Raw genomic sequence first — 23,207 nt, 5'->3', positions numbered from 1 at the left:
GTTTTTTCAAACTCCATTCAGCCCCAGGCGGCTTAATAGAATCCAAACAAGAACCCTAGGACGTTATGTTTCAATTCTTCGCTTTGTGGCGTTCTGGCTCGTTCGTGTATGCGTAGCATAACATTGTAAATGGACGGTTTCACAGCAGGACACAGCTCTTGGTCTCGCGGCCACGATTTGGGTGGTCTCGGAGAATTTCCTACGAATGCATCCTACAACCAACAACGATCGTTGGCGTATATCAATGCGCAGCCAATGTTAATGATGATGATGATGATGATGATGTCGAAAAGATTAAGATAGGAGCAGGGACCTCGCAACGGAAGGTCGCATCGCATGATAATGGTCGATGCGTTGTGCTTCACGTCGTCAGCCGCAGAGGTTGATTGTGCGCCGAGATTTCGTTTAGAAAGAGTAACCGAAAAGGAAGAATCGGAGATTGGAGGACGCTCCTGCTTGAGTGATGTTTGGTGGCAGCATCAGAAATCGAACATCGAAACAAGATAATTACCCACTTGCGGTGAATCCCGTCAAATGGAGCTTCTCCGTTTCGTGAAGGCTTACGTTTCGGCCAACAGACTAATTCCTTCCCCCCCTTTCCGTTTCGAAAGGCGTTGGAAGCGCATGACATTAGCTGACAGCTTTGTGGTGTATCAGACGTCGATATATCATGTTACCTCGCGTTTCTTGTAGCGCGTCTTGGGGCCTCTGTTGGCTCCGTTGAAGAGAAACACAAGTGGAATGTGAATGAAGAAAGCAGAGCAACAAGAAGAGAGAATCTTCATCCAATTTCGGGTAATCCTTTTTCAGTGTTTGAGGAGGATAACCCAACAGGATAACCCAAAGACGCTCCTTTGTTTTTATTCTGAGCCAGGCGCTACGAAAAACCGGTGAATTTTCAATCGAGCAGACCAATAAGCGCGACGAGGGATGGCAATCAATTCCGGAACGTCGGGACCATATTTTACGGGGAAACATTCCATGTTTACGATCAATTTTTAACCCTTAGCCAGTGGTTGTTTTGCTGGAGAAAACAACAATTAATCATGGGTGCTTGGTGTCTGCTGCTGCTGCTGCTGCTAGTGGCATCGGATGCATCGGATGCGCTCGTTGTTGCTGTTGTTAAAACATTCCTCCACAAGGACCCTCGTTCCAGCAGACGCAGGGCGCGGTCTTCTAAAAACCATCGCACAACAGAAGTGCCCAGGAGCCTGGAGCTGCACAGAAGTGAGCAGCTAAATCCTCGAAGATTTTTTGTTTCCTTCCTGTTACGTCCTTTTTTCCTTCAAAATGGTCCATCCTTATGAAGAATTCAGACAGAGGAAGGGAATCTTTGCTCGCATAAGGGTTCCGAGACGGAGAGTTGTCGAATTGCATCAGAACCGGGAATTTGGAGAAAGAATGCAAAGCAAGAGCGATTGGATACGAACCCGAATCCCGTGGGCCATTAAAGTGTCACTGCATGTCCGGTAGAAGAGCGGAAACGTTCGATATCCTGCGGTGCGCATTCTTCTCCTGCATCGACACCGGACAGGTCACAGTGCAATCGTCGCACCGCACTATTATGGCGCTCCTGGGCCCCGAAAGTTCACCCGAAACATGTGTTTAGCGAGTGGGAAAACGGTTTCATCGATGAAAATGAATGGGCGAAAACCGAAGTCCTTCGAAGCGACTCGAAGGACGAAACACAGCAGAAGAACAAGAGGAGAAGAACAATAAAATTTCCTAATTAATTGTATTCCGACTGATTGAGTTCGGGAATATGCTCGGTGGGAATTAGGGTCCTGACTGGTTCGGTCGTCCGGTGGTGGTCCGCGTGTTGCGTTCTCAATAGAAAAAAAGGAAAGAAAATCAGAGCAGCACAACATCGGCGACAACATCCCTTTTTGCTTTGCTATCCTTTCCCGGGGAAACACGCGATTGTGAAGATAAGGAAAATAGAAATCCCCGCCCCATTTGGTTTTCGTTTGTCTTTCGTCGCCGCCTGTCGACTGGTGATCTGAATTCCGAAAAAGGACCGGATAAAGGAGCTCTCTCAGAGGCGGTGGTGCGTTCACGAGGATGATTCCGCTGGGAATATATCCTTGACACTCTCTCTCTCTCTTCGGTCACATTTGCCGTGACCGGATGGACTCTCTCACGTACAGCTAAATAGCTCCATGCTGGCCATTCGATTGAAGCGCCAGATCCGGAAGGCGAAGGATATGTGGCCGGGGCCGAAATCAAAGGACACCCGACGGTAAAATCTTATAAATCATTACTCTCACAATTTATGAGCGCTCGGATGGTCCTCTGGTACCTTTTTGAAGAGAGGAGTAGGAGGAGGAGAAGGAGGAGCCGCCCCACACATCAGGATTCATGACCGGAGAAAGGATTCAAGGGAGGGATTGGCGTAGCTACCGGTGTCCTTGAGTTGAATGGGTAAAAATGATCGGATTAGTCTGCCAACTCGGCACTGATGAATGAGCTCAAGAAGCGAATGCTGAGTTCCGTTTGCGTATTAACGGAGTGGACTGTCTCCTAAACTACATTTTATTTCGAAACATACAATACCCACTACCAACAATGTAAAGGGCTCTTTGTTCGCTTGCAGTAGTATTTGTTTAATCGAAAATATGCAATTTAATACACATTCAGGCACTTGCCATGCGCACGCGACATACCGCGCTCCGGGGTTGCCTTCATAGGATCCATTTCAAGCCAACGATGATCAATATTGACATTCCAACAGATCGGGTTAGCTGCTCGTGAGGAGCACGATCTACCATCTAAACTTCTAACTTCCCTAACCAAAGGACGCGCGTCATGAGAGCTTTTCTGTACCTCGGGCGCTGAACAAACTCCAGGTTTTATGACACTAGCCCGCGGGTATTAAAGTTTGTCCCGTCCGGATGCGACAATTCGGTTTCGTCCTTTTAGTTTTTGCAGGCAGAAAACTCAATTTTAACTCGCTACCAGTGCGCTTCCATTGGTAGCAGAAGCGCGATAAGTTGTGGTTGCTGATAGCCATGACAACTGCATGGACACGCCGGCACCGGAGTGTTGATGGCCGTACGCTCATTGTGCATTCGCTATTTTTAGCAGAAAGTTGTCGATACTACTACTACTACTACCACTACTATCGCTACCCTTGTGGAATCCTTGTGACGTGTGCACGATTCAAGGTTGTTTGATGTCGATAAGGAGTAATCGATGTCTGTGGGTCCCTGGTACCTATGCTGTTCAACCGAATGCAACGAAGGATGACGAGGAATCAGTTGAACGAATGCCAGGGAAGGAACGAGTACACGATTAGATCAAATATTTGACGAATCTGCTGTGAGGTCTGGTCCCAAAAAGGAATCTTCGATGCGCCCCTAGGTCCTTCTCGTGAGCGATTCTAATCAAACAACGAAGGACAAAGAAAAAGGGACCGTTACCGTGTCGTTGTAGTCCTTGGTAGGAAGAGCAAATCGAGCGTAAAAATGCATTTTCCACCGTTTCTCGTTGTTCGAACACGCCGTTCGTGTACACTTCTTGTCTTTACCTCTCTTACCGATGTTCGGTCTGTAGAATCCAGGATGTGTAGTAAATGAAGGCGATTCATCGTCCGAGTGACGAGGAGAAATTGCTGATTTCCCGTTCCCGAATCCTTCTTTGCTTCGCGGTTCGTTTACCGAATCGTATGGGAGTAGAGAACGCACTCCAGAAGCTTTCTATGCGGAACGGTTCCATCGGTAATTGAATCAAGGAGCGTAGGATACAAATGGCGAATCATCTTTAAGGCTTAAAGCCTTCCAGTCATTGCGTACTGAAGGCTTTAAGGACTACTCTGCTGTTTGGAATTGTTGATGAAAATTCAACAAACCGATAAAAATAGTATGTTAATTGCTAATTAGTCAAGGAACTGTGTTCGTCGCCGGTTGATCAACAAACTCGATCATCCTGAATTAATGGAAGGGAAGTAAGATGATTTTCCCACCAGTTTTCGATCAATATTGATTGGACGTGAATTTGCTGCTCAACGTCGTCGGAGTAATTAAAGATCTAAGAGACCGCCTAATACACAATAAGTGGTGTTGATTGTTGTACCTAATCGATTTTTGTGTCGTTTCTTCAACTTCTAACATGCGTTTTAAACAAGTTGGCCCCAGAATCTTCGCGTCTTTAGGGCGAGACATTCGCTGGATCAGTGGAGGAACACACCCAAACTTTAAGATCAATATTTAAACAGGATAGACAACCCACACGTGCCGTGTGCAGACGAGCGACTGCTGCTGCTTCTCGAGTATTAAATCTATTTGCCAACGAGTTCGTTGAAATGCATCTGGAGGATCTCGTTTGATGTAGCTGTCACGAGACGAACGCAGCACCAGTTTCGTGAAGCACCAGTTTCGCCGGAACCAAAACAAGAGGAAAATCCGACAGCGAAGGCATCAGATGATGAAGGATAATCGTCAAAAGGCTCCAAAAGAAACAAAACTCCTCAGACCAGCAGCAGCAGCTGCCGCCATGGTTGTGCTCATCTGTTGCTTCGCTGCGATGGGTTGTCCTACAGATTTCGGCCCGTAGGCCTAAGCGCGCACACACACACACCCACTGATCCCGGCATGTTCAGGACATTCAATACCATGCCACACCATAGTTGGAAGGCATTTTTTGTTGGCGGTAGAAGAAAAATAAGAGTCCTTTATTTTGAAACCAGAAACGAAACACTCGTCCCGGCGAACCTACATCACAGGCAGTTGAAAAGCTGATGGAGATGAGCTGCCAAGAAGTGTGCTTTGGTCCCAAAAATATCCGTCACAGAAATCAAATAATTGATTAATATTCGAAGGACCATATACGGCTCATAATGTGCCAGATCATGCGCGGACGACGGAGCATTAATTTTGCATCGGATTCCATTATGTCACTAGCAAATGCAACAAAATCCTGTATGCAGTGTGCAGTCGTGTAAATGGATAAGCGCTTTTCTTGATTTCGCACAAAACGGAACGGGACCGATAAAGGGCGGTAAGTATCCCGAACTCCGCGAAGCGAGGCAATCATGCTGCCTGGCATACTATTTGCCTTTGCCTGAATTGCACAAAACGGAAACACAAAAAGAAATTACTCCAGTACAGAGCTACAAAAGTGCAACCAAGCGAGTGCCAAGAATCGGTAAGCAAGAAAAGCGCTCCAGCTAAGTCCGGGTTTCCGCGATGCAGCGAGCGCGTGGAAGAAGTTGATCCGTTCTGGCGGATTACGACTATTGTTGTCGAGAACGCTAGAACCAGAATTGGTACATGGAGCGAACCATGTACTGGTACTTTTCTGCTGCGCGAAAGAAAAGTCTTGTAAATTGTGTTCGTTTGTAATAGAAAAATTGAAATTCTTGAAGAAATTTCTGCATCATATTCCATTGCATATCTATTCACGGACAAGTTCCAAAACTTGTTTCCAAATTCAAACAACCTCAAGCATCGTTCTTGTTTCGCTCGACTCGCTTTTATGGTCTCGCGTGATCTGTTTGTAGCCACGCCACGAAGATACACCTGCCACTCGAGTGCAACCGGCACCCGGAAAATCTCCGCCACGGCCGGGAGAGACGGGGAACTGCATTAAAAATACGATTCCTGGAGTGCCCACTTGTAGCACCTGCGCTCCACCCGCTGTACGATTCCTTCTTAGAACGCTGCAACTCGTGCTCGTGATGCTCGCGGAAGCGAAACATTTTACTCAGAATCCGGGAGATTCAGATTGTGCACTTTGCCATTAAACGACTGCGACGACGAAAGGGGGGCTATCGAGCAGAAGCAGGAGCAGTAGAAAGGGAGAAATCAGTCGAAAATGGTTACCTTTCGCTTTGCGTTGCATTTGCGCCGTTTTTAAAGTTCCAGCAAACACGACCGTGGACCGGAGACAGAAATGAAACGTCCCCAAAATCCTTTCGATTCCGTTCGAACAACATCAACGCGTCACTTCGGACCGGATTCGTGGCCACGGCACACACACCTGGCGTCGTGGCGGGGACACACAGAAATCAAAAGTAATTCCGTGCTGCTCGGAGGAGGCTGCAGCAAAACAACAACAAAAAAAAAAACAAAAAACAACGGGGAAAAGGATCCGCGAAGTTTCGCGAACCTGTAATCAGGTTTCGTGTTGCTTCGCGAGAAAGAAGCGCATAAAAAAACTATAATTATGTAAGCGATACCATGGCCGTTCGATAATCAAGTCCGATCGACAGACAACCAGTCTGGCCGGTGGCAGATGTTCGCGCAAAAATTGTTCGCGACCGACTGGCAACCGATTGAGAGGTCAGTTTTCCCTTTTTTTTTGTTTTTGCCAACGCGGAACCACCGGGAGCAAGGGTGGATTCGCCGCCATCCATCTCCAGCAGCGCATAATTTGTACGATTTTGCTTTCCACTCCTTTTTCTTCTGGTGGGTAGCAAGGTGCTAAACAGAGCAGCTCCAAGAGGGCAAAGGGTTTAAGTCGAACGACCGACCGACCGACAGGGCGGAGAGGCCTCGAAGCGTAATCCGATTCTGGTCACGATTAACCCACCGTACAGGTGGTGTTCGTCGGTGGAGGGTGGATGGAGGTTACGCTCTGACCACCATCGGTGCACCGGCGCCAGGTGCTGAACGTATCCCCGTCGGTGGAGTTTGAGGGTCTTCTTCTGCAACCAAAGCATCCACGTGAAGACAACAGACTGGCCCCCCAAAAAAAAACAGCGGGGACATATTAATAGGACATAGTTTTATGTAACAAAAGTAAGGGACTCGAGGAGCAGATGAAGACGGGTCCTTAGTGCCCTTGAAGAGTCAGCTGTTAGATAATGCAAATGAGAGATCAACGTCGCTTATAGAATCATGATGTTTTGAAACAAACATTAAAACCCCTTTTTTCGAGGGTTCTGGATAGCAAAACAAATGACCAACATCACATTTTTTTTACAATCAAAAGTGTGAATTAATCGCTCTCGAATCGGATTAAAGTTTTAAACACAAAAATGATGTTCAATTTAAATTGCTCAGATCAATATGGCAGTCATGGGAAACGAGGGGTCATTCGTGCTGTTCCCGACACAACGCAATGACCGTGACCGTGATAATGATTCAATCCCTTGATCACTCTCCATCCTAAGTGTGGCTAATTGGCGCAAAGCAGCGCAGCGACGCCATCGCCGTTCGCTCACCGGAAACGCGATCCAGCGGATGTCCAGAGCTTCCGGTTTCGGTTTATTTGTAGTTCACACGCTAAGCGCAAAGCTCATTAGAACGCCAACCGAATGCCGTCGATTGAAGCGACTGTGTTGTGTGGTTTCAAACGATTGTGTGGATTGGATGCTGCAGTCACTATCGTTGCCTAGCATTCGTTTGGACGACATTCGTGAATGCCAAATGAGCACAATAGAGGGTTTGGTGATTAACGAACGCCAACGAGAGTGTGATGACGAAGGCGTTTTTTTCTGGGGATGATTTGCGTTCCAGCTGCGTCGTCGAATCGTTTTTGTGGCGTCAAAATCGATTTATTTATTATTTTAATTACATCTCGCGCAGAGATAGAAACGAGCATCGAAGGCACACGAGTGTGTGATACTATCGAGGGGTCCTGCTCCGTGGTGTGGGTGCAAAAGGTCTCTTGATCTTGATGATGGGAAGGATGCCCCCCTTCCCGCGTTCCCGGGTCAAAGAGCGACAAAGCGACAGCTGCAGCTGTTGCTCCGAAAATTGAAAGACAACCTTAAAGAAAGAAAAAAAAACCCAAAAACCTGGAGATGCGGATGCGTGAAGACTTACTCGGGATAAACCTGCCGGGGAAGCAGAAGAGTGCAAAGAAGGCAGAAAAAGGAGTCCTGCCGCGTGGACCTTCCAAAGTGTTGTGTGCGTGTGCGTGTGCGTTCGTCCATCTGATCTTTGGCAGATCAGGACTTCTGGTACACGGGTTCTGTTCTGGGTCTCTAATGCGCCGGAAGGGCGAAGAGGACGACAAAGCAGAGCAGAGAGCAGAGCAGAGCATTCCGACACATGGAAATGCTGTTAAAGCAAACCTCGAGTAATCCCGTAGAAGAGCGAACATAACAAGGAGAGAAAAAAAACGGAAAGGCCAGGTGCTGGTTCTGGTGAGGCTCGAATTTTACAACTTTTTATTATGTTCATCCTGCCTGAGATGAGGCCCTTCTCAGGTGCAGCAACCAACTGCAAATCAAAACACGACCAACCAGACGAGCCAGACGATCTTGAAAATGGAATTTCTGGAACCATCGATTGATACTAAATTTAGTTATACCTCTTTTCCACCAGTCAAAGCAGTTTTCTCTCAATTTATTGGGAGCAAAAGGGCCAGCGCGTTGTTTGTAAACGAACGGCACACGGTCGTCTATCGATTATGCAAATCACTCATTAGAACTTGACGGGTTGGCAAAACTTCCGCTCAGCTGGCTCTCGGGTTGCTCGTGACACATCGCCACTCGTGCCGCTGAAAATGGGGCCAAAAGGTGGTGACGTGGTGTCGAGCGTGAACAAAACAAAACGCAAAGTATTGCAAATTATGTTTAATGATGACCAATCATCGTGCGCGCGTGGTTGATGAGCTGATCGTCTGAATCATCATTAGGCCGCGATCTGCCAGCAAGCAGGTGGATTTGAGGGAAATGATGAGTTGTCTTATTTAGTTTTTGGTGGTTTCAGTTTCAAGGAATTGTGTTTGGAGGTTAAAACATAATGAGCGGAATGAAATGGTGTTTGCAGCGCTGGTTTCGAGGTCGTTCTTTTAAAATGCAATAATTTTAAAAGATCATATCAAAAGAAAAGAAGCAATAAGTGTAAAAATCATCCTTGTATCCTTCGCAGGGTTTTTTTTGCGGTGAAGATAACGGTGGAGATGAGGAGCAGAAAAAAGGCCGTTGATCTTTTTAAATTTTAAGTTTTCCGCCTTGAGCTATGCAATTTAGACGCCAGCGCCACCTAGGAGGCATATTGCTTGAAATTATGTCCTGTGATACCATTTGCTTGCTTTTAGCGCCATCTACGTAACGACGTGAGAACTATTGGCTTGAAATGATTTCATATCAAGTAATTTTCTTGCACCACGTTTGATTTGGCCGTTTTTTCGTGGTTTTTTGGGCCCGGCGGAAAAAATGTTCTAATGGTGCCACACGAAGCGTAAACTCGCTTTCTTTTTATGATTTTATCGTAATATCTGCCCCAAAAACACACACATTTCGTTATTAAAGTATTAAATTAATAGCTTATTGGGGGAGTTATTCAGGAACAGGGGAGGGAACATTACATTTTCATTGTCGATTGATCTTTGCAGTTTTTTCTTAATAACAAAACCATTTAATCCAATGTTTCCGTGCTTTTAAAGTTTTCTTTGACCACACTCGTTTCGTAAGCTCTTTAAATAGGCCAGCTGTGTCATCACACTCACCATCAACAGCCACCATCATCGATGCATCCGCGTTGCAGCAGATGCAAATGAGCAGCGCACTGCAACGCCCATCAGTTCAGTCCTCCCCCTACCTCCACGCTCCAAACCAATGACAGCTCAAAACCGTTTACTGCATACCGAACCGGAGCGTGTGGTGTAGCCAAGATTGCCAAGCGATCAGCGATCAACGATGATATCATAAACGCATCACTTATGTGTCCGTCCATTCGCGAGGCAAATGCAGACGTGCTTTCCAGCTGGCAGGCTTACATGGCGCATCTTCTTACGCGATAGGAAATTGGTCAAGTGGAAACAGGCACACCACCGCCACCACAGCCCCCCGCTAGCGGCTGGAAAATGAGCCACGATGAGCGGTCGAAGAAACGGCGGAAAAGAAACAAACGAACAAACGTAAAAGCCGAGGGGCAACAAATGCGGTAGACAATCAATCGGCGCGAGTACCACATGTACCACCGCACCCTATCATCTGCATATCATCTTGGGTGTGTTGTTAGTAGCACGGCGAACGGCGGGGAGAAGGAAAACAAACCGTCACTGAATCGGAAAATTGCTCTCACCGACGATAATGATGAGCATGGGTTGTTGATGATCGGAATGATAACCACGGAGTGATGCAATGCTGTAAGCATTACGTTACCGCGTTACTCGAGCGTCTTTAAACCGCATTTTGGGGCAATTTTCACGTTCTAGGCGGTGCTGAAAGGCCTCCGAAATCAAAGGGAACTTACCACGTTTAGAGCACAGTTCCTGCTTCGTCATCGTGAACGAAAACGAATCACTCAATCACAGCACAGGATCACCACCGGCAGAGAGATTACCGAGCCCAATCCGGGATAATTTTTCCGATTTATCCCTTTTAAAAATCTCCTTCTTCGTCTTCCGTCGTATTTACGTTCCTTCTCTGTGGATTGGGAATCATAAAAATCGATCCAAAACAACGACTACCGGCGACTGGTTGATTGGAATGATGGTTTTTGGACTCTAACCACAAACGAACGAATCAATCACAAGGCGAAGGCAGACAGACCAACAGCAAAAAAAAAAAAACAGGAAAGCCACTTCCTCCGGTCACCAAATGATGTACTTCGCTCGATCGCTGGGTCCCACCAAGATCGCTGTGGCCATGGGATAATCACGCGCGATCGAGCGGATGAACTTTTGCATTCCTGCGAATCGGCCGGCGGCAGCGGCGGTAGAAGGAGCAATATAAATAACAAAACAAACAAAAAAAAAAACGAAGGAATATTGAAGGCCTAGGCCAAAAATCATGCTGATCAGTAAAGCGAATCTAACTAATTGGCCATCCTCCTTCTCTCTTTCCGACGATTTGCGTTCGTGACCTTAATTTCCGTCCGTTCGTTTAGTTCAGAAGCTCAACTCGAGCTCGATGCCCCCTCCTTCTCCCCGCCTGGCTTCCTTCCGGCTCACGTACTCACGAAAAACTCTCAATTTTCATAAGCCACCACCCGCCGTTGGCGATGACACGACTCTCTGCACACGCTCCACAGCAGTGGGCCATGGAAAATTGTGGCCCCCGGCCTGGAGGAGGCACAATGATGGATGAATGGATGGCCGGGACGGGACGGGACGGGACGGTGGAGCCCTTGAAGTCAGTCGGGCACTAGGCTTTTGGCAAAAAGCGTCTCGAACGAAAAAAAAACAGAAACAAAAACATCTTCGTCATTTTCATCCGAGCCGGTAATCGGTTTTTCGGGGGATGGCGGCAGAGAGATGATCGATTAAACGAAAACAGGTTTGTGTGGCTGTTTCCTTTCATTTCAGTTCATGTTTTCATATTTCAGTTCATGTTTTCAGCAGGAAGATGATCGCTCGCCGCACCCCGCGAGTGAATTATGGACACGGCATGCTGAGCATCGATCAGTAACAGATCGGTAAAAGCAGAAGCTGTTGCTTCTGCGGTGCTGGTACGCACGCGGGAGGTGGGATTTTCATTTTCAAAACATCGCTTTTTTATGCTTCTCTTGTTGATCGGGCGGACAGAGAAGATGTTTCGGTTTTGGATGTTGCTGCTTTCCATCGAGTTTGGTTGTAGTTGATCTTCAGTTTCGCTTTCGATCAGGCACGCGGCCAAACGGTAGGCCAAACCTAGCGGGATGGACCATTTTTCCCCATTTTCTACTTTTTTCGATACACTCCCGAGACCTTGAGGATGATCATGAGTTTCGGTGAAGGCAATCATGCCAATGGCCCTTTGGCACAGCATTTGGTTCCAACCGTTTTTCAGCCCAAAACATGCCGTCATCATCGGCATCGGCATCATCTTCGTGAGCGAAAGTGAAACTTGGTGAAACATGTGCGTGCTTAAGAGGAAAGATGCTGGTGCTGGTGCTGCTTCTGCTGCTGCTGCGTTCGAAAATTGGGCTCCTCCCGTGGTGGCCGTCGGGGGGAAAGCCACAGATGCCTCGATGCCGCGTGCCGCGCATATTAGTAACCGATGGGCCCCCGGGATATCTTCTGCCGCCATTTTCGGGGTGGGCTCCGGTTTGTTTTTTTTTTGCGCATCACCGCACCCCCAGCAACATTTGAATGTCAAATAAGGCATTTACAGACACAGACATAGGGAAGCAGATACTCCCCAGCATATTAGCATCCGTCTATTAGTCGGGGCCACGGGTGTGTTAATGACTTCAATTTGAATACAAAGTGAGCAGCATATTCGAAAATCATATTCCTGCCTCTCCGTGGCCGGAACCGTCGGAACTGATATTTATCACGCCACATCAGTGTCACTGCCGGGAAAGGGAAAGTAGTGCCCTAGATCCCCGGGAGGCGGCTTCCGTCCGTGTCAAGAACGCTCTATGAGGGGGGAGACTTCCTTCATCGCTTTCCACATCTCTAAACCATTTTAACAACGTCGGGCCAAATGTCACACCGGAACGCTACGCGAAACGCCGGCTGCATAGAGTACCTTTCTCTGGAGCTCTCTCACATATAATTATCATCCGCTAAAGCGTTGACTTCCCGGGCAGTGCCTCTAATTGTTAATGCTTTTTCACACCATAAACTGTTGCTTCAGATGACGCTCCTACTGACGCTGGGTGGAAATGTGATACCCGTACCCGGGCTGAGAGGAGGTCCAGCTGCAAAACGAGGCCACAACACACAATTGGCACGAAGAAGACGACGACGAGGTGGCAATTGCTACTTTATAAGATTGCTTAATCGCAACCACCGGTGCGCAAATGTATAAATCTTCTTCACCGCTTTTGCAGGCGTGCGTCTTGCTGCGACGCTTTCGACGATTTGAAGAAATCTCATTTAGGGTTAGGCTTAGTCAACGCTGCTGCTGCTGCTAGTACACCGCCTTAGTACCCGAGCCCGAGCACCAACCTCCCCGGGCTGGCTGGCTAGCTAATTGCGCATCGTGAATGAAAATGCCATGATGCCATCGCGCAATGATACGTTGCTCTGTGTGTGTGTTCGTCGGAGAGAAACGCAGGCCGCAGGGTGGAATGCCTCCCAGTGTGTACAGTATGCAAATGAAGGCCCGCGACTGCACAGCAGGGCGGAGGCTGTTTCTGCTGTTTCGAGACATCCGAAGAATGCCATTTGCAACTCGCGACAGACTGGCAGACTGGCGGCGAGCATTGCTGGCCTGTTTTGTGGCCCAGCTTGAATGAGGTTAATTCATCGCCGAAATCCTTATCTCTCGCGAGATAACCATCGCCATCAAACAGTGGACAGCGTGTTTGTGTAACAGTGTCTCTTGCAACGGCCACTAAGCTCGCCATTCAATGGACTCAGAGGCGAGGTTGCAAAGCAGTCGAAGCAATGAACAAAACGTTGTGCGAATGCATTACTTGATAACTAGCCACTAGACACGGAGGAATGGTGGTCTCTTTCCAGTGCATACGATCAAATGTAAATGCAATTACACGTCGCAATCCACTTATCTACCTCGCAAGAAGCAACGCCAATAGACATCATAAAATGGACCGTACATAGACAGCAGCAGAAGCATGGTCCAAGGCACGCACGAAGCGAAGTGGATTGAGTAAGAGACGACGCACCACGGCACAGAAGATACTTTTTGACATCTTCCACCACAACTCCACCGATCTATCTATTTCCCTTTGGAGTGAGCTTGTTGAAGCGGCTATAGCGGGCACACTCTAATTGTATGCATTATCGTTAATCGCTTTTTTCAATAAATAGGAAAGCTCATAAACTCGTCGTCGTCGTCGTCAGAGGGAGATGCATCCTTCGTCCGCGGGCCTGTATTCTGCTAGTTCAACCCTGATGTTCGGCCTTGAAGATGAACATCGAAGGGAGAGTATACCAGCTGCATGGTGATGGTCAACGGTTTTTTTGCGTTTTCACCACCAGCCACACACCTCTGCGTACCTTTTTGCGTTCTCCTGTAATGGACATCAGATACGAACGAACCACACATATGCGCGCGCATTCCCCGCCATAGCCCACAACAGTGCTCATTTACGGGCGAGATAATTTCTAGAGCATAGTACCGCGCTGCCAGCTGCATGCCACGGATACGATGCCATGTGCTGCACTTTTGATGGTGGTGTGGCACAGACCGGCAGTTAACAGAAGTGTTGTGCTGCTGCTGGTCACACGTGAGTAGCCTTAACCTTCTCCACGGTGCCAGCAATCGGACGGTGAGGCGTTCCACACGAAGGACTCGATAGCCCAGTTACACGAACGAACGAACGAACGAACGAAGGGCCATGTTTGGTTTGCATGTGATGTGAAGCATGGTTTATGGAGATCCTTTCCAAAGTCATATAAAACGCGCGCACACACACGGACACACAGACACGCGTACTGTGCTGATTGAGACAGATATCATCGCAGAAGAGCTCAAGAACTAATCGACGCCTTTTCGAGCTATCGAGCTTCTCGTCTTCTCGCACGCTGGTAGCCGAAACATATTAAAATGTTGATTTTCAATTAAATTCTTCAACCCATCTTCTTGGTCTTCTTCAGTCAATCATCCTCATCAACGCCCAGTCCACTGCTTGTCGTCGTCGTCGCCAGCCGTCGTGTATTTTCCTCATATTAATGACCTTCTGAGATGAGTGTAGCGTCGAGTTGTATCGCAAGAGATCGTCGTGAGATCAATGTAAAATACGATGCCCGGAGTGGACGATGATGAAGGAGAACGGAAAGGAACGGAACGGAACGGAATGGAAGCTAGGAGGGAGGGGGTTCAGTAACGCAACAGCAACACCGTACATCGAGCCATTACACGTTCTTCCATTATTGCGGTTCACAGCGCGCGCAGTTCTCATTGCGGTCGCTGTCCAATATATTTGTCAGCAGATGCCATTTGCGTTCGGCACACCAGGCAGCACAACAGTCCGAGTAGCTTATCTGTTGCTGTGGTAGAGACTCCGAGCCGCCGTATGCTTGACTTATGTCGACACGTTCGCTCCACGACACGAGCCCATACAGTGAATCTTCGTCCATCTTTTGTGTTGTGTGGCGATCGCGAGGCTTTCAAGGTAAGTAGCACAGCGGCAGAGTGGTCAGGGCTAGCACGTGAATGAATGTAACACATGTGATGAGTCACCGAGGTAGTAGTCAATATATGGGCTGACTAGCACGAGTTAGATAGCAGCATAAAGTCAAACAAATGATCGTGACTTTGCTTGCTTCCTGTGGCAGGAAGTAACTAAGGGTTATAATACATTAAGGTCCCAAGAACTACTCAGTATTCGTATAATCTAGCCATTCGCTTCCAAGGAATCCGCGTCAGAAATGTCCTCATCAGCGACCTTGCCTTTCCAACGCCCTTGTCCTTGTGGTGGTAGATTTAATTGAAACTATTACAGCCTCTCCCTCATCCCGCGCTGCTGGCAAATAGTGGCGAGTGTCCACACACTCTCCTCATCACTCTCGAGCCATGCCATGTACTTTCATGGTGCGATGGCGCGCAAAGTGGACAAATTGCCTTTTTTGTGCAGCTCATTTTGCGTAATCTCTTGCGGACGACAAGGAGAGGGCCCCCGATGGCGTCGCGTACCTTCTTTCTAACGTCGCTTCAGCTAAGCTCTCCTTACGGGGACCGTGTTTTTTCTCTTCTTCTACTTTGCGGCTTAACTGGTCGCGCTTTGGTCAATGTCAAAATTGGCCATCTACCGTAGGTAATGAAAAACGTTTGAGGTTAATGAAATAGGAGAGAGAAAAAAAACGAACTAAAAGTTTCATCATTCGCTAGGAACGCCATGCTGTTAAGATAATGATTAGCGGTGAAGAGACGAAGCGAAGAAACTAATTAATTCGCTGTTGGAAGCTGGGAAATTTATCATAAAAAAGCCGCAAAGTCGCCATCGGTCCGAAAAGCTTGGGGAGCTGTTCTTGGTCATGGACTTCAATCAAATTGACGCTTCAAGGTACGGTATGAAGATTTGGCAAAATTGAATGATTCCGTTCTCACCTTGTCCTCGCGTCCTTGCCGTTAACGGAATCGTAAACAGTTTCAGCGGACAAGACAAGGTTAAGGTGCTGTTAAAGCTTTCAATATGCTGTCAATGAAAGGTCTGTTATGAGAGTGGCACGGTCAAACCAACAATCACCGAGCCTAGGACCCTTTGGAGGGCAGCTCAGATCTTTTATTGCATTTAAGGAGACAACCTTCGCTCGCTCGCTCGTTCGCTCGCTATACCAGTGCGCTGATTTCGCCTTCGTCCTTCGCCAGCGTTGTTCTGCATGCTAGAAGCTGATCAAGGTTGATCACAACACTGCACAGAGAGTGTGCCCAACGAGAGAATATGCATCGCGTCCTAGCAACATAGGATAGGGGGTAATTCACATTAACATCGCCGAGTCGTTCCCCCTTTTTCGCACCTTTCACAACGTTGTCAACTGGGAACTCGGAACTACGGTTACTACCTCACCATCACCACCAGCAGCAGCAGCAGGAGAAACTCAATATGATATGCGCACGCGCGCTCGCGGCCTTTTTAGCATTGAAGCATTGAAGGAGAACGAGGAGCGACAGAGATCGTGATAAAACTGAAATGCTTGTGAATGCCAATGTCACGTTCGTTTAGTGGGCACACACACGCCAAGGGTGAAACTTTGTCTGCTGCTCCAAAGTGTTCCGATTCGGCCAGACGTGATAATGGGCACGCTGCGCTTTTGGTGGTTGACAGATTTGAATTTTAATTATTGATTCGAGAAAAGTATTCGGTTATTCAAGTGAAGTGAGCACTTCAGGGTAAGCAATAATTCAAACTAATACGGAGATCGTGTAACAGTGAATCTCACAAATATCTTTAAACAAGATCGGTCCATAAATCCGCATCATAGATCTAACAAACACCACGATGCCATAAAACTTCCTAATGGTTCGAGCCCACTGGAAGTAGGCCAGCATAATGCAGGAGCCCACTCATGGAAGGTGATCGAGTGGTAGGGACGAACATCTGGTAGTACACACCTAGGCTGCATACACTTCTTGTGCGGCAACTTGTCGATCGACTGTCGAGAGTCCATATCTCTACTCGTAGTCCGATTCAATTATTATAACAACCTTTCCCAAACTGAAACTATACTAATTGGAAGACATTATTCTGAGTCACGCTTTCGAGCGTGGAACAATTCAAACCACCGGGATCGCCAACGCCGCGCCGCTGATCTTCCAGAACAGGTTACACGGTAAGTGCGAGATAATTCATTGAATCAAACACGCGCTACTGAGTCGCGAGTCTGGGCGCGAAATACAATTTATAATGCGAGGTTGTTGCGTCCGGCCGAGGCTGTTAGAACGACCTACACGTACACACACACACACACACACACGCCTCACTCCCTTCGATTGCCCTTTCCGTACTCCTTTGTCGCTATCAAGGCAAGATCAGCGGGGAGTGATCGTGAGAATTGTTCAGTATTATGACGAGTTATTTTTAGTACATCCCCCAGGTGCCTACAGTCGACGAGGCTACGGAGGTAAACGGTTTACCTCCATCGACAACCGGTACACTACACCCAACCAACCAGAGAGGTACTAATCTCCGCTGGATACGGAATTATACCCCCTTGAACCGGTAGCACCGGGGCTAGAGTGACGACTGACGACGTACTCGTGGATCGGTTGCATTACACCACATGCCGAGAGTTGCAAAAGAGCTTGCATATGGCTACCGTCACCGCCAGCGCCACGAACAGTACATGGGCCCCGTCCAGCCAGACCTTTTAAGCACGTCCGCCAACGACACCATTTATGTTTTAATTGAAATCCGTTTGATGAGGATTTATGCAGATTCCGAGATAAATCTAGCATCGAGGCAGTTCTGTACTTTTGTTTTCTGCTCTTTTGGGGTGGGGGCACAATGATGTTGCTAAAACTTCCTTAACTTCAGGCCCACGAAATGTGGTCACTTCACACGCTGGCCTCAACCCGGGGCCCATCGACGGATGTTAATGAAGAGAACACAACGTTTTGGCATCGTGAAGGACGTGGAAGGTGACACGAGCATACGCTATTGCTACACTCTGGGCTCGCTTTGCTGCTGCTAGCTGGGAACGGAAACGTATAATTTGGTGGCGCGAAGGCTCGTTTGCGATAATCGCATGACACATCCTTCCGTGGCACTTTGGACGAATGGAATCCAAAGTAAACAGACGGTGTGAATCATGTGTTGCCCACTAAATCTTAACGGGTGTGTATGTGTGTCTGTGTGTCGCCTCAGTTCGTCTATAAAATTCCTATCCAATTTTACTTCGATTGATGATCGAAGCCAAATGATTGTCGTCCAAATGTAACCGTGCGCTCATGACGAGAGATCAATTTCTCACGCTCGACGACTGACCATGTTCCCCCTTGTGCTCGAACGGCGCTAAATATTGCATTAATCTACGCATAATCTCATCTACCTAAGCAATCTTCCCTTCGATCGAACACCAAGGGGCTTCGAAGCTAATTTATTCCATATCATCATCGATGGAATCTGCACTTTGCACTTTACCTTTACAAGGCACAACTTCACTTTATGACTCTCCGCTGGCGGCCGTGGCTGTGGTTTCATTTACGTAATAATCGACACAAATCTGGCATCTGGCCGTTGCGGTGCGGTGCGGCTGTTGGTGGTTGACGAAGCTCAAATCGGGCGCGGGCTCACTCATATTATTTATCATCAATCTTTGTACGATGATTTTCACCGCATTCACAGCGGAGAGGAGCAACACGCGCTGCCGCGGATTCGTTACACGGTCGCCTTTCAATTAAGTTCCCATGCGAACCAACCAAGCGAACTAAACCGCGAACACGGTCAGTTAGCGCGCAGATGAAAGTGAGTTAAAGCCCGGGGGGCGGCCGGCCAGGAGGCCAGGAACGGGGTACAACATTGTGTGTTTGTTTTCTTGAGTCACAAATTAAAACAAAACTCATCTTGTCTCGCTGAACACAATGACCGGCTGACTGACAAGAAAAGATGACAGTTCAGTTTCAGTCCGCGCAAGATTCATGTCTATTACGTCCCGTCCCGTCCCGTGAATGACGCAAACTATGATTTGCCCACCGGGGGAGCAATTAGTGGTGTGGCGTAGAATAGGTAAAAATAAGAGAAACAGAGGCGCATCGTCATCACAAACGGTAGCATCACGATCGCCAACCGAATAATGGTGAAAATGTGTGAAAACCGTTTCGAAATCTGACTTATCTGACATCGCATCGTAGTTCGGATCGTAGATGATCGCAGAGGGTAGATGGGATCGCTTAATTACCTGGAAATAGACGAGAATAAAGGAACAGTCAAGTCAAGTCAACTCAGTCAAAAGTGATCAATATTTTAGAAACGAGTTTACGGTGATCCAATCTGCTTATCATCGAATGCTCCTCAGTCTTCTAAGGCGATCCTCACCCCTTACAATCCTCACATGATCTCACCTGACTATCGTCGCGTGATGACTGGTGTGTGTTTCCGTTTCCTTCTTCCGCCCCGAGTAGCTCACGACCGTGATCTGTCGCGTTTGTGTCCGTACCACGCGACGCACCCGACTTCGCCCATCACCCACCAACACGATAGTCCGTTTCTTACTCCCCCCACTAGCAGTACTACCACTCCCGGCCGCCGTATCACTCCCGTGACTCAGCGCACTCGCCTTCCCCGACGATTGGTTGTGGTGGTGGTGGTTATGGTGGTTGTGACTGTGGTGATAATTGTGGTGATGACTGTTGTTGTTGTTACTGTCACCAGCACCACCTCCACTGAACCCACTGCCACCGCTGCCACTGATTAGGCTGCTCTTCTCCGAACTACGACTTCCGGCGCCACCTAATCCCAAGCTGTCAAGCTTGTCACTCAGATCGAAGTATCCACCACTACCACCGCTACCGGACGACAGGATGTGCTGAGGATAGTACTTGTTGTAGTACTTGTCCGATGGTGATGAGGAACCACCACCGCCACTGCTGCCAACATTGCCCACCGAGCTGCTGAAGGCGTTCTGATACTTGAGCTTCTCGCCATTCTCGCTCTGCTGTAGATGGTGATGGCGTGGCGAGGATCGCGACTTCCGCTCCCGCTCCGCCAGATGGTGATGCGGCGAAGGGGAATGATAGTGCCGGTGATGGCTTTTATAATGATGATGGTGATGATGGTGATGGTGTCCGTGTTCTCCGCCGCCGCGTGGATACAGCTCCGAATCGAGCATTTTCCGTCCCGTTTCCGTCTTCCTGCCTCACTTTACGCAGAGATCACCAATCGATCGCGGCGTTGGCGATGAACTACTACTGCTGCTACGGTTTAACTCTCGTTATTCTCGCACTAGGCACATCTTTCATTATTTGTTCACTGTTGCTTTCCTGCAGCACATCATGTTGTTATACCACCGTTGCCTTCTTGCAATCACAATCTACACTTTGTTTTCTGTTTTCGGATGATCTCCGCGGTCACCGGTTTCGAGTTCGCACAATTTTCGAAAGTTCGTTTTAAAGTTTCGTTTACCAATTAGCACTACATTGCACTCGCGGGAACTTCTGTAATGTGTGAAAAAGACTGTGGATTGATTCTTACTAATAATTCTACTGCACGATGAATGGTACACGAAAACGATCTTAACACAACACATTCAATATTGTACAGACACTGCGGTTGCTGCTGACTCAGGCATCCACTGCGAACCAGGAAAGCTTAGTTTAGTATCCGAAATCGCGCGACACCGTTACCGCGTGGGATTGACGGACAAGTGTTTGTTTAACGCCGAGAAACCAGGAACCTGAACGCTCCTGACGCCATCAAACTCGTTCTGGTAGGTAGAACATAAGGAAGTTCCATTGGCGGCGTAAGGCGTTGTTGAGGAATTTGTTTTTAACATTTCACTGAATAACAATTAACCGATCAACGGAGTGGAGTTGTTGCTTATTACTCACTGTCCCCGGGTCTCTTGAGTATAAATTCGCCGGGCCATTGGAGTTCAACCGGACCCGGGCAACCGGAGGCCAAGCCAGATCTGAATCTGAAGTGTGCAGAATGCCGAAAATGCGGATTCGTATTCCCCACCGGTGCGGTGTGTGTAGGTTGCGTGGGGCTTAAAATACGTCTTGTCGGAGCGCGTGTAGGTAGCGGCTCCGTTTGGCAAGAAACGACTTCTTGTATCAGCTCGAGACTGGCTGCTGGCCAGTGTTTGCGCGGCGTTCGCGCTTCAGAAATCGATGTAAACCGAAACGGTGTGTGTGTGTGTGCTCACACCACAAGGAAATGAAGAGCATTTTACAATTAACATCGGGCGCGCGCACGCAAAAAAAAAACACAGATTGCAATTAACACTAGGCACTGGTGAGGCGGTAGTAATGGGCATGCATTGTGGTGATGGTGGTGATGGTGGTAGAATGCACGATGCGTCTTCCAAGTGAAAGGGGAAGAGAGCTTGCAACTGTAATTAGAACTCGCGCGTGCCCACCAGAGGAAGACGACGTTAATTTTTGCAATCAGCAGCGCCATAACGGACCGCATACACTGGCAGGCTGGCAATCAGATGCAATCAGGGGATGCCGGTGCATCCCTTCAGTGACGCACAGTGCACTTCCTGGTGTGTTGTTGTGTTGTGAGTGGGTGAAAAAAAAACGGACCCGCTACTCATCTCTAGGGCCGCTACAGGCGCTCTAGTCAGAATGGTGCCATCATTTGCGTGTGTTGTATTGCGCCAGAAACGATTATTGCTAAATGGTTAAGCTACTAAGGCCCGAACCGGAGTGGCGGAGTGGAGACTTCCTACGCCATTCTACTTGCTGCTAGTAACTAGCTAGTAACTAGCTAGTCAGAATAGGCGCAGCTGCTTGAATGTGTAATAAGATTACTACTTGGCTTCGACGTCGTCTCTCGCCTGAAGGCCTGGAGGTGGCCGATCGAAGCCCATTTTTAATGCATCGTTTAAGAGAATTCCGTGGAGGTTGCTTGGATCGATTAACGTTGATTATCTAATCGCTCTGCTGATGGCGGTATCGATACGATGGCGGCATCTTCTCGGGATAACCATCACTCGCCGACGGATTAACGGAGGAGGACACCTGCGATGAGCACTCGTTACCGTCACCAGTCTGAGCGGCCATTATGCAACGAACGCATTAGTTAGCGTGACAAATCAGAAACAAATGTTGAAATTCCCCGGACTGAAGAAGCTGTGCTTCTAAACGCTAAACGAACCGCAAACCCCCGGGAACAAACGATCAAAACCGGTCAACCCCGGGCCGACAAGTTTTAATGGATCGTCCTAGAGTTCAAGGGGACAATAAAGACGCGCCATTTAGCCACGCGCTCGGTGGTGGCAGCAGCAGCACCGGCAGCAGCAGATGAAACGACTGGAAACGACTGGAAACTGAAATGGAAAGTCCCAGCTTTATGACACTTTTTGTTTGTGTGTGAAACTGTAATGGCCACTGGCCGTCTGTGCTGCTGCGTTCCTCTCCTGCGAACAACTCTATCTCGGCATGCCGGTTGCGCTTATCAAGGCGCGTGTATCAGGACCGGGTATTCCTAATTGGTTTTTTAGTGGCTTCCTGTAGCAAACAACCGCCATCATCACCATTCCTCTGACATTACACGCCCTGGCGTGGACATAAAAGTCCACTTGCATTCCCGAATCCGACGGTCACGAGAACCACCACCGAGAACCTTGACCGATGGAGTAGCTGAAGTGAGCACAACAAGAAAATGGAATGGAAAGGATGCAATACGTAACCGCCAAATCCGTATAAGGGTAAGTCAGATTGACGCATAAATTTCGAACTAAAATATCGAAATCGGCTGCCAACCCCAAAAGTTGGCCCGAACCCGATCGAAATATAACGGATTATAAATATTGATGTCGGAACACCGGTACCGGTTCTTGGTGTTGGAAGCTGCGGACGCGTCATCGCCGTAGAGCAGTAGAGCTGTGGTCCCATTATAAATCCTCCAGACACCTTCCTCTAAGCCTCTAAGTGATGTTTCACATTAGACCACACTTTCAGGTCCACCACGTCGTTCCCCGGCCCACGCCAGTTGGCCAAGTTGTTGACCATGGGCAGCCATCGGGGTCCAAAAACTTGATCAATATGATCGATCGACATTACAACACACACTCCTCGGTGTGGTTGACTCACACACAACGTTGTATGTCGCGCTGAGCAACATAATTGTTGATGTCACAAGACATTCGAGAGAGATAGAGATGATGACCGTCTGGTGCTGGCGGCACTTTAATGTCTACGGGGCGGATGAGAAGCATTGACATTCCTGCTGCACTACAGCAACTGCGATGTGTTCGTGTGGGATTATTGCTTACCCGTCGACCAAGGGGTCGATTTTTCCAAACAAAACCCG

General features: G+C 48.2%; 1 protein-coding gene across 4 annotated transcripts in view; it reads right to left on the bottom strand.

The window, feature by feature from the left end:
• Positions 1-23,207, bottom strand: part of LOC125957121 (IQ motif and SEC7 domain-containing protein 2-like) — a 74,471-nt gene that overhangs the window by 34,016 nt on the left and 17,248 nt on the right. For 2 of the 4 annotated variants that reach the window (XM_049689590.1, XM_049689595.1), the window contains exon 1: positions 19,292-21,375. In XM_049689590.1, coding sequence (XP_049545547.1) covers positions 19,292-20,058 — 767 coding nt within the window. In that variant the 5' untranslated portion in view covers positions 20,059-21,375. Of the gene's footprint in view, positions 1-19,291; positions 21,376-23,207 lie in introns of those variants that run through there. The other 2 variants (XM_049689592.1, XM_049689591.1) reach the window with 2 other exon arrangements.

This window comes from Anopheles darlingi, chromosome 3 (assembly GCF_943734745.1).
Source record: "Anopheles darlingi chromosome 3, idAnoDarlMG_H_01, whole genome shotgun sequence".
NCBI lineage: Eukaryota > Metazoa > Arthropoda > Insecta > Diptera > Culicidae > Anopheles > Anopheles darlingi.
The sequence above is the reverse complement of the archived record's forward strand: the minus strand, read 5'-3'. Positions and strand labels throughout refer to the sequence as shown.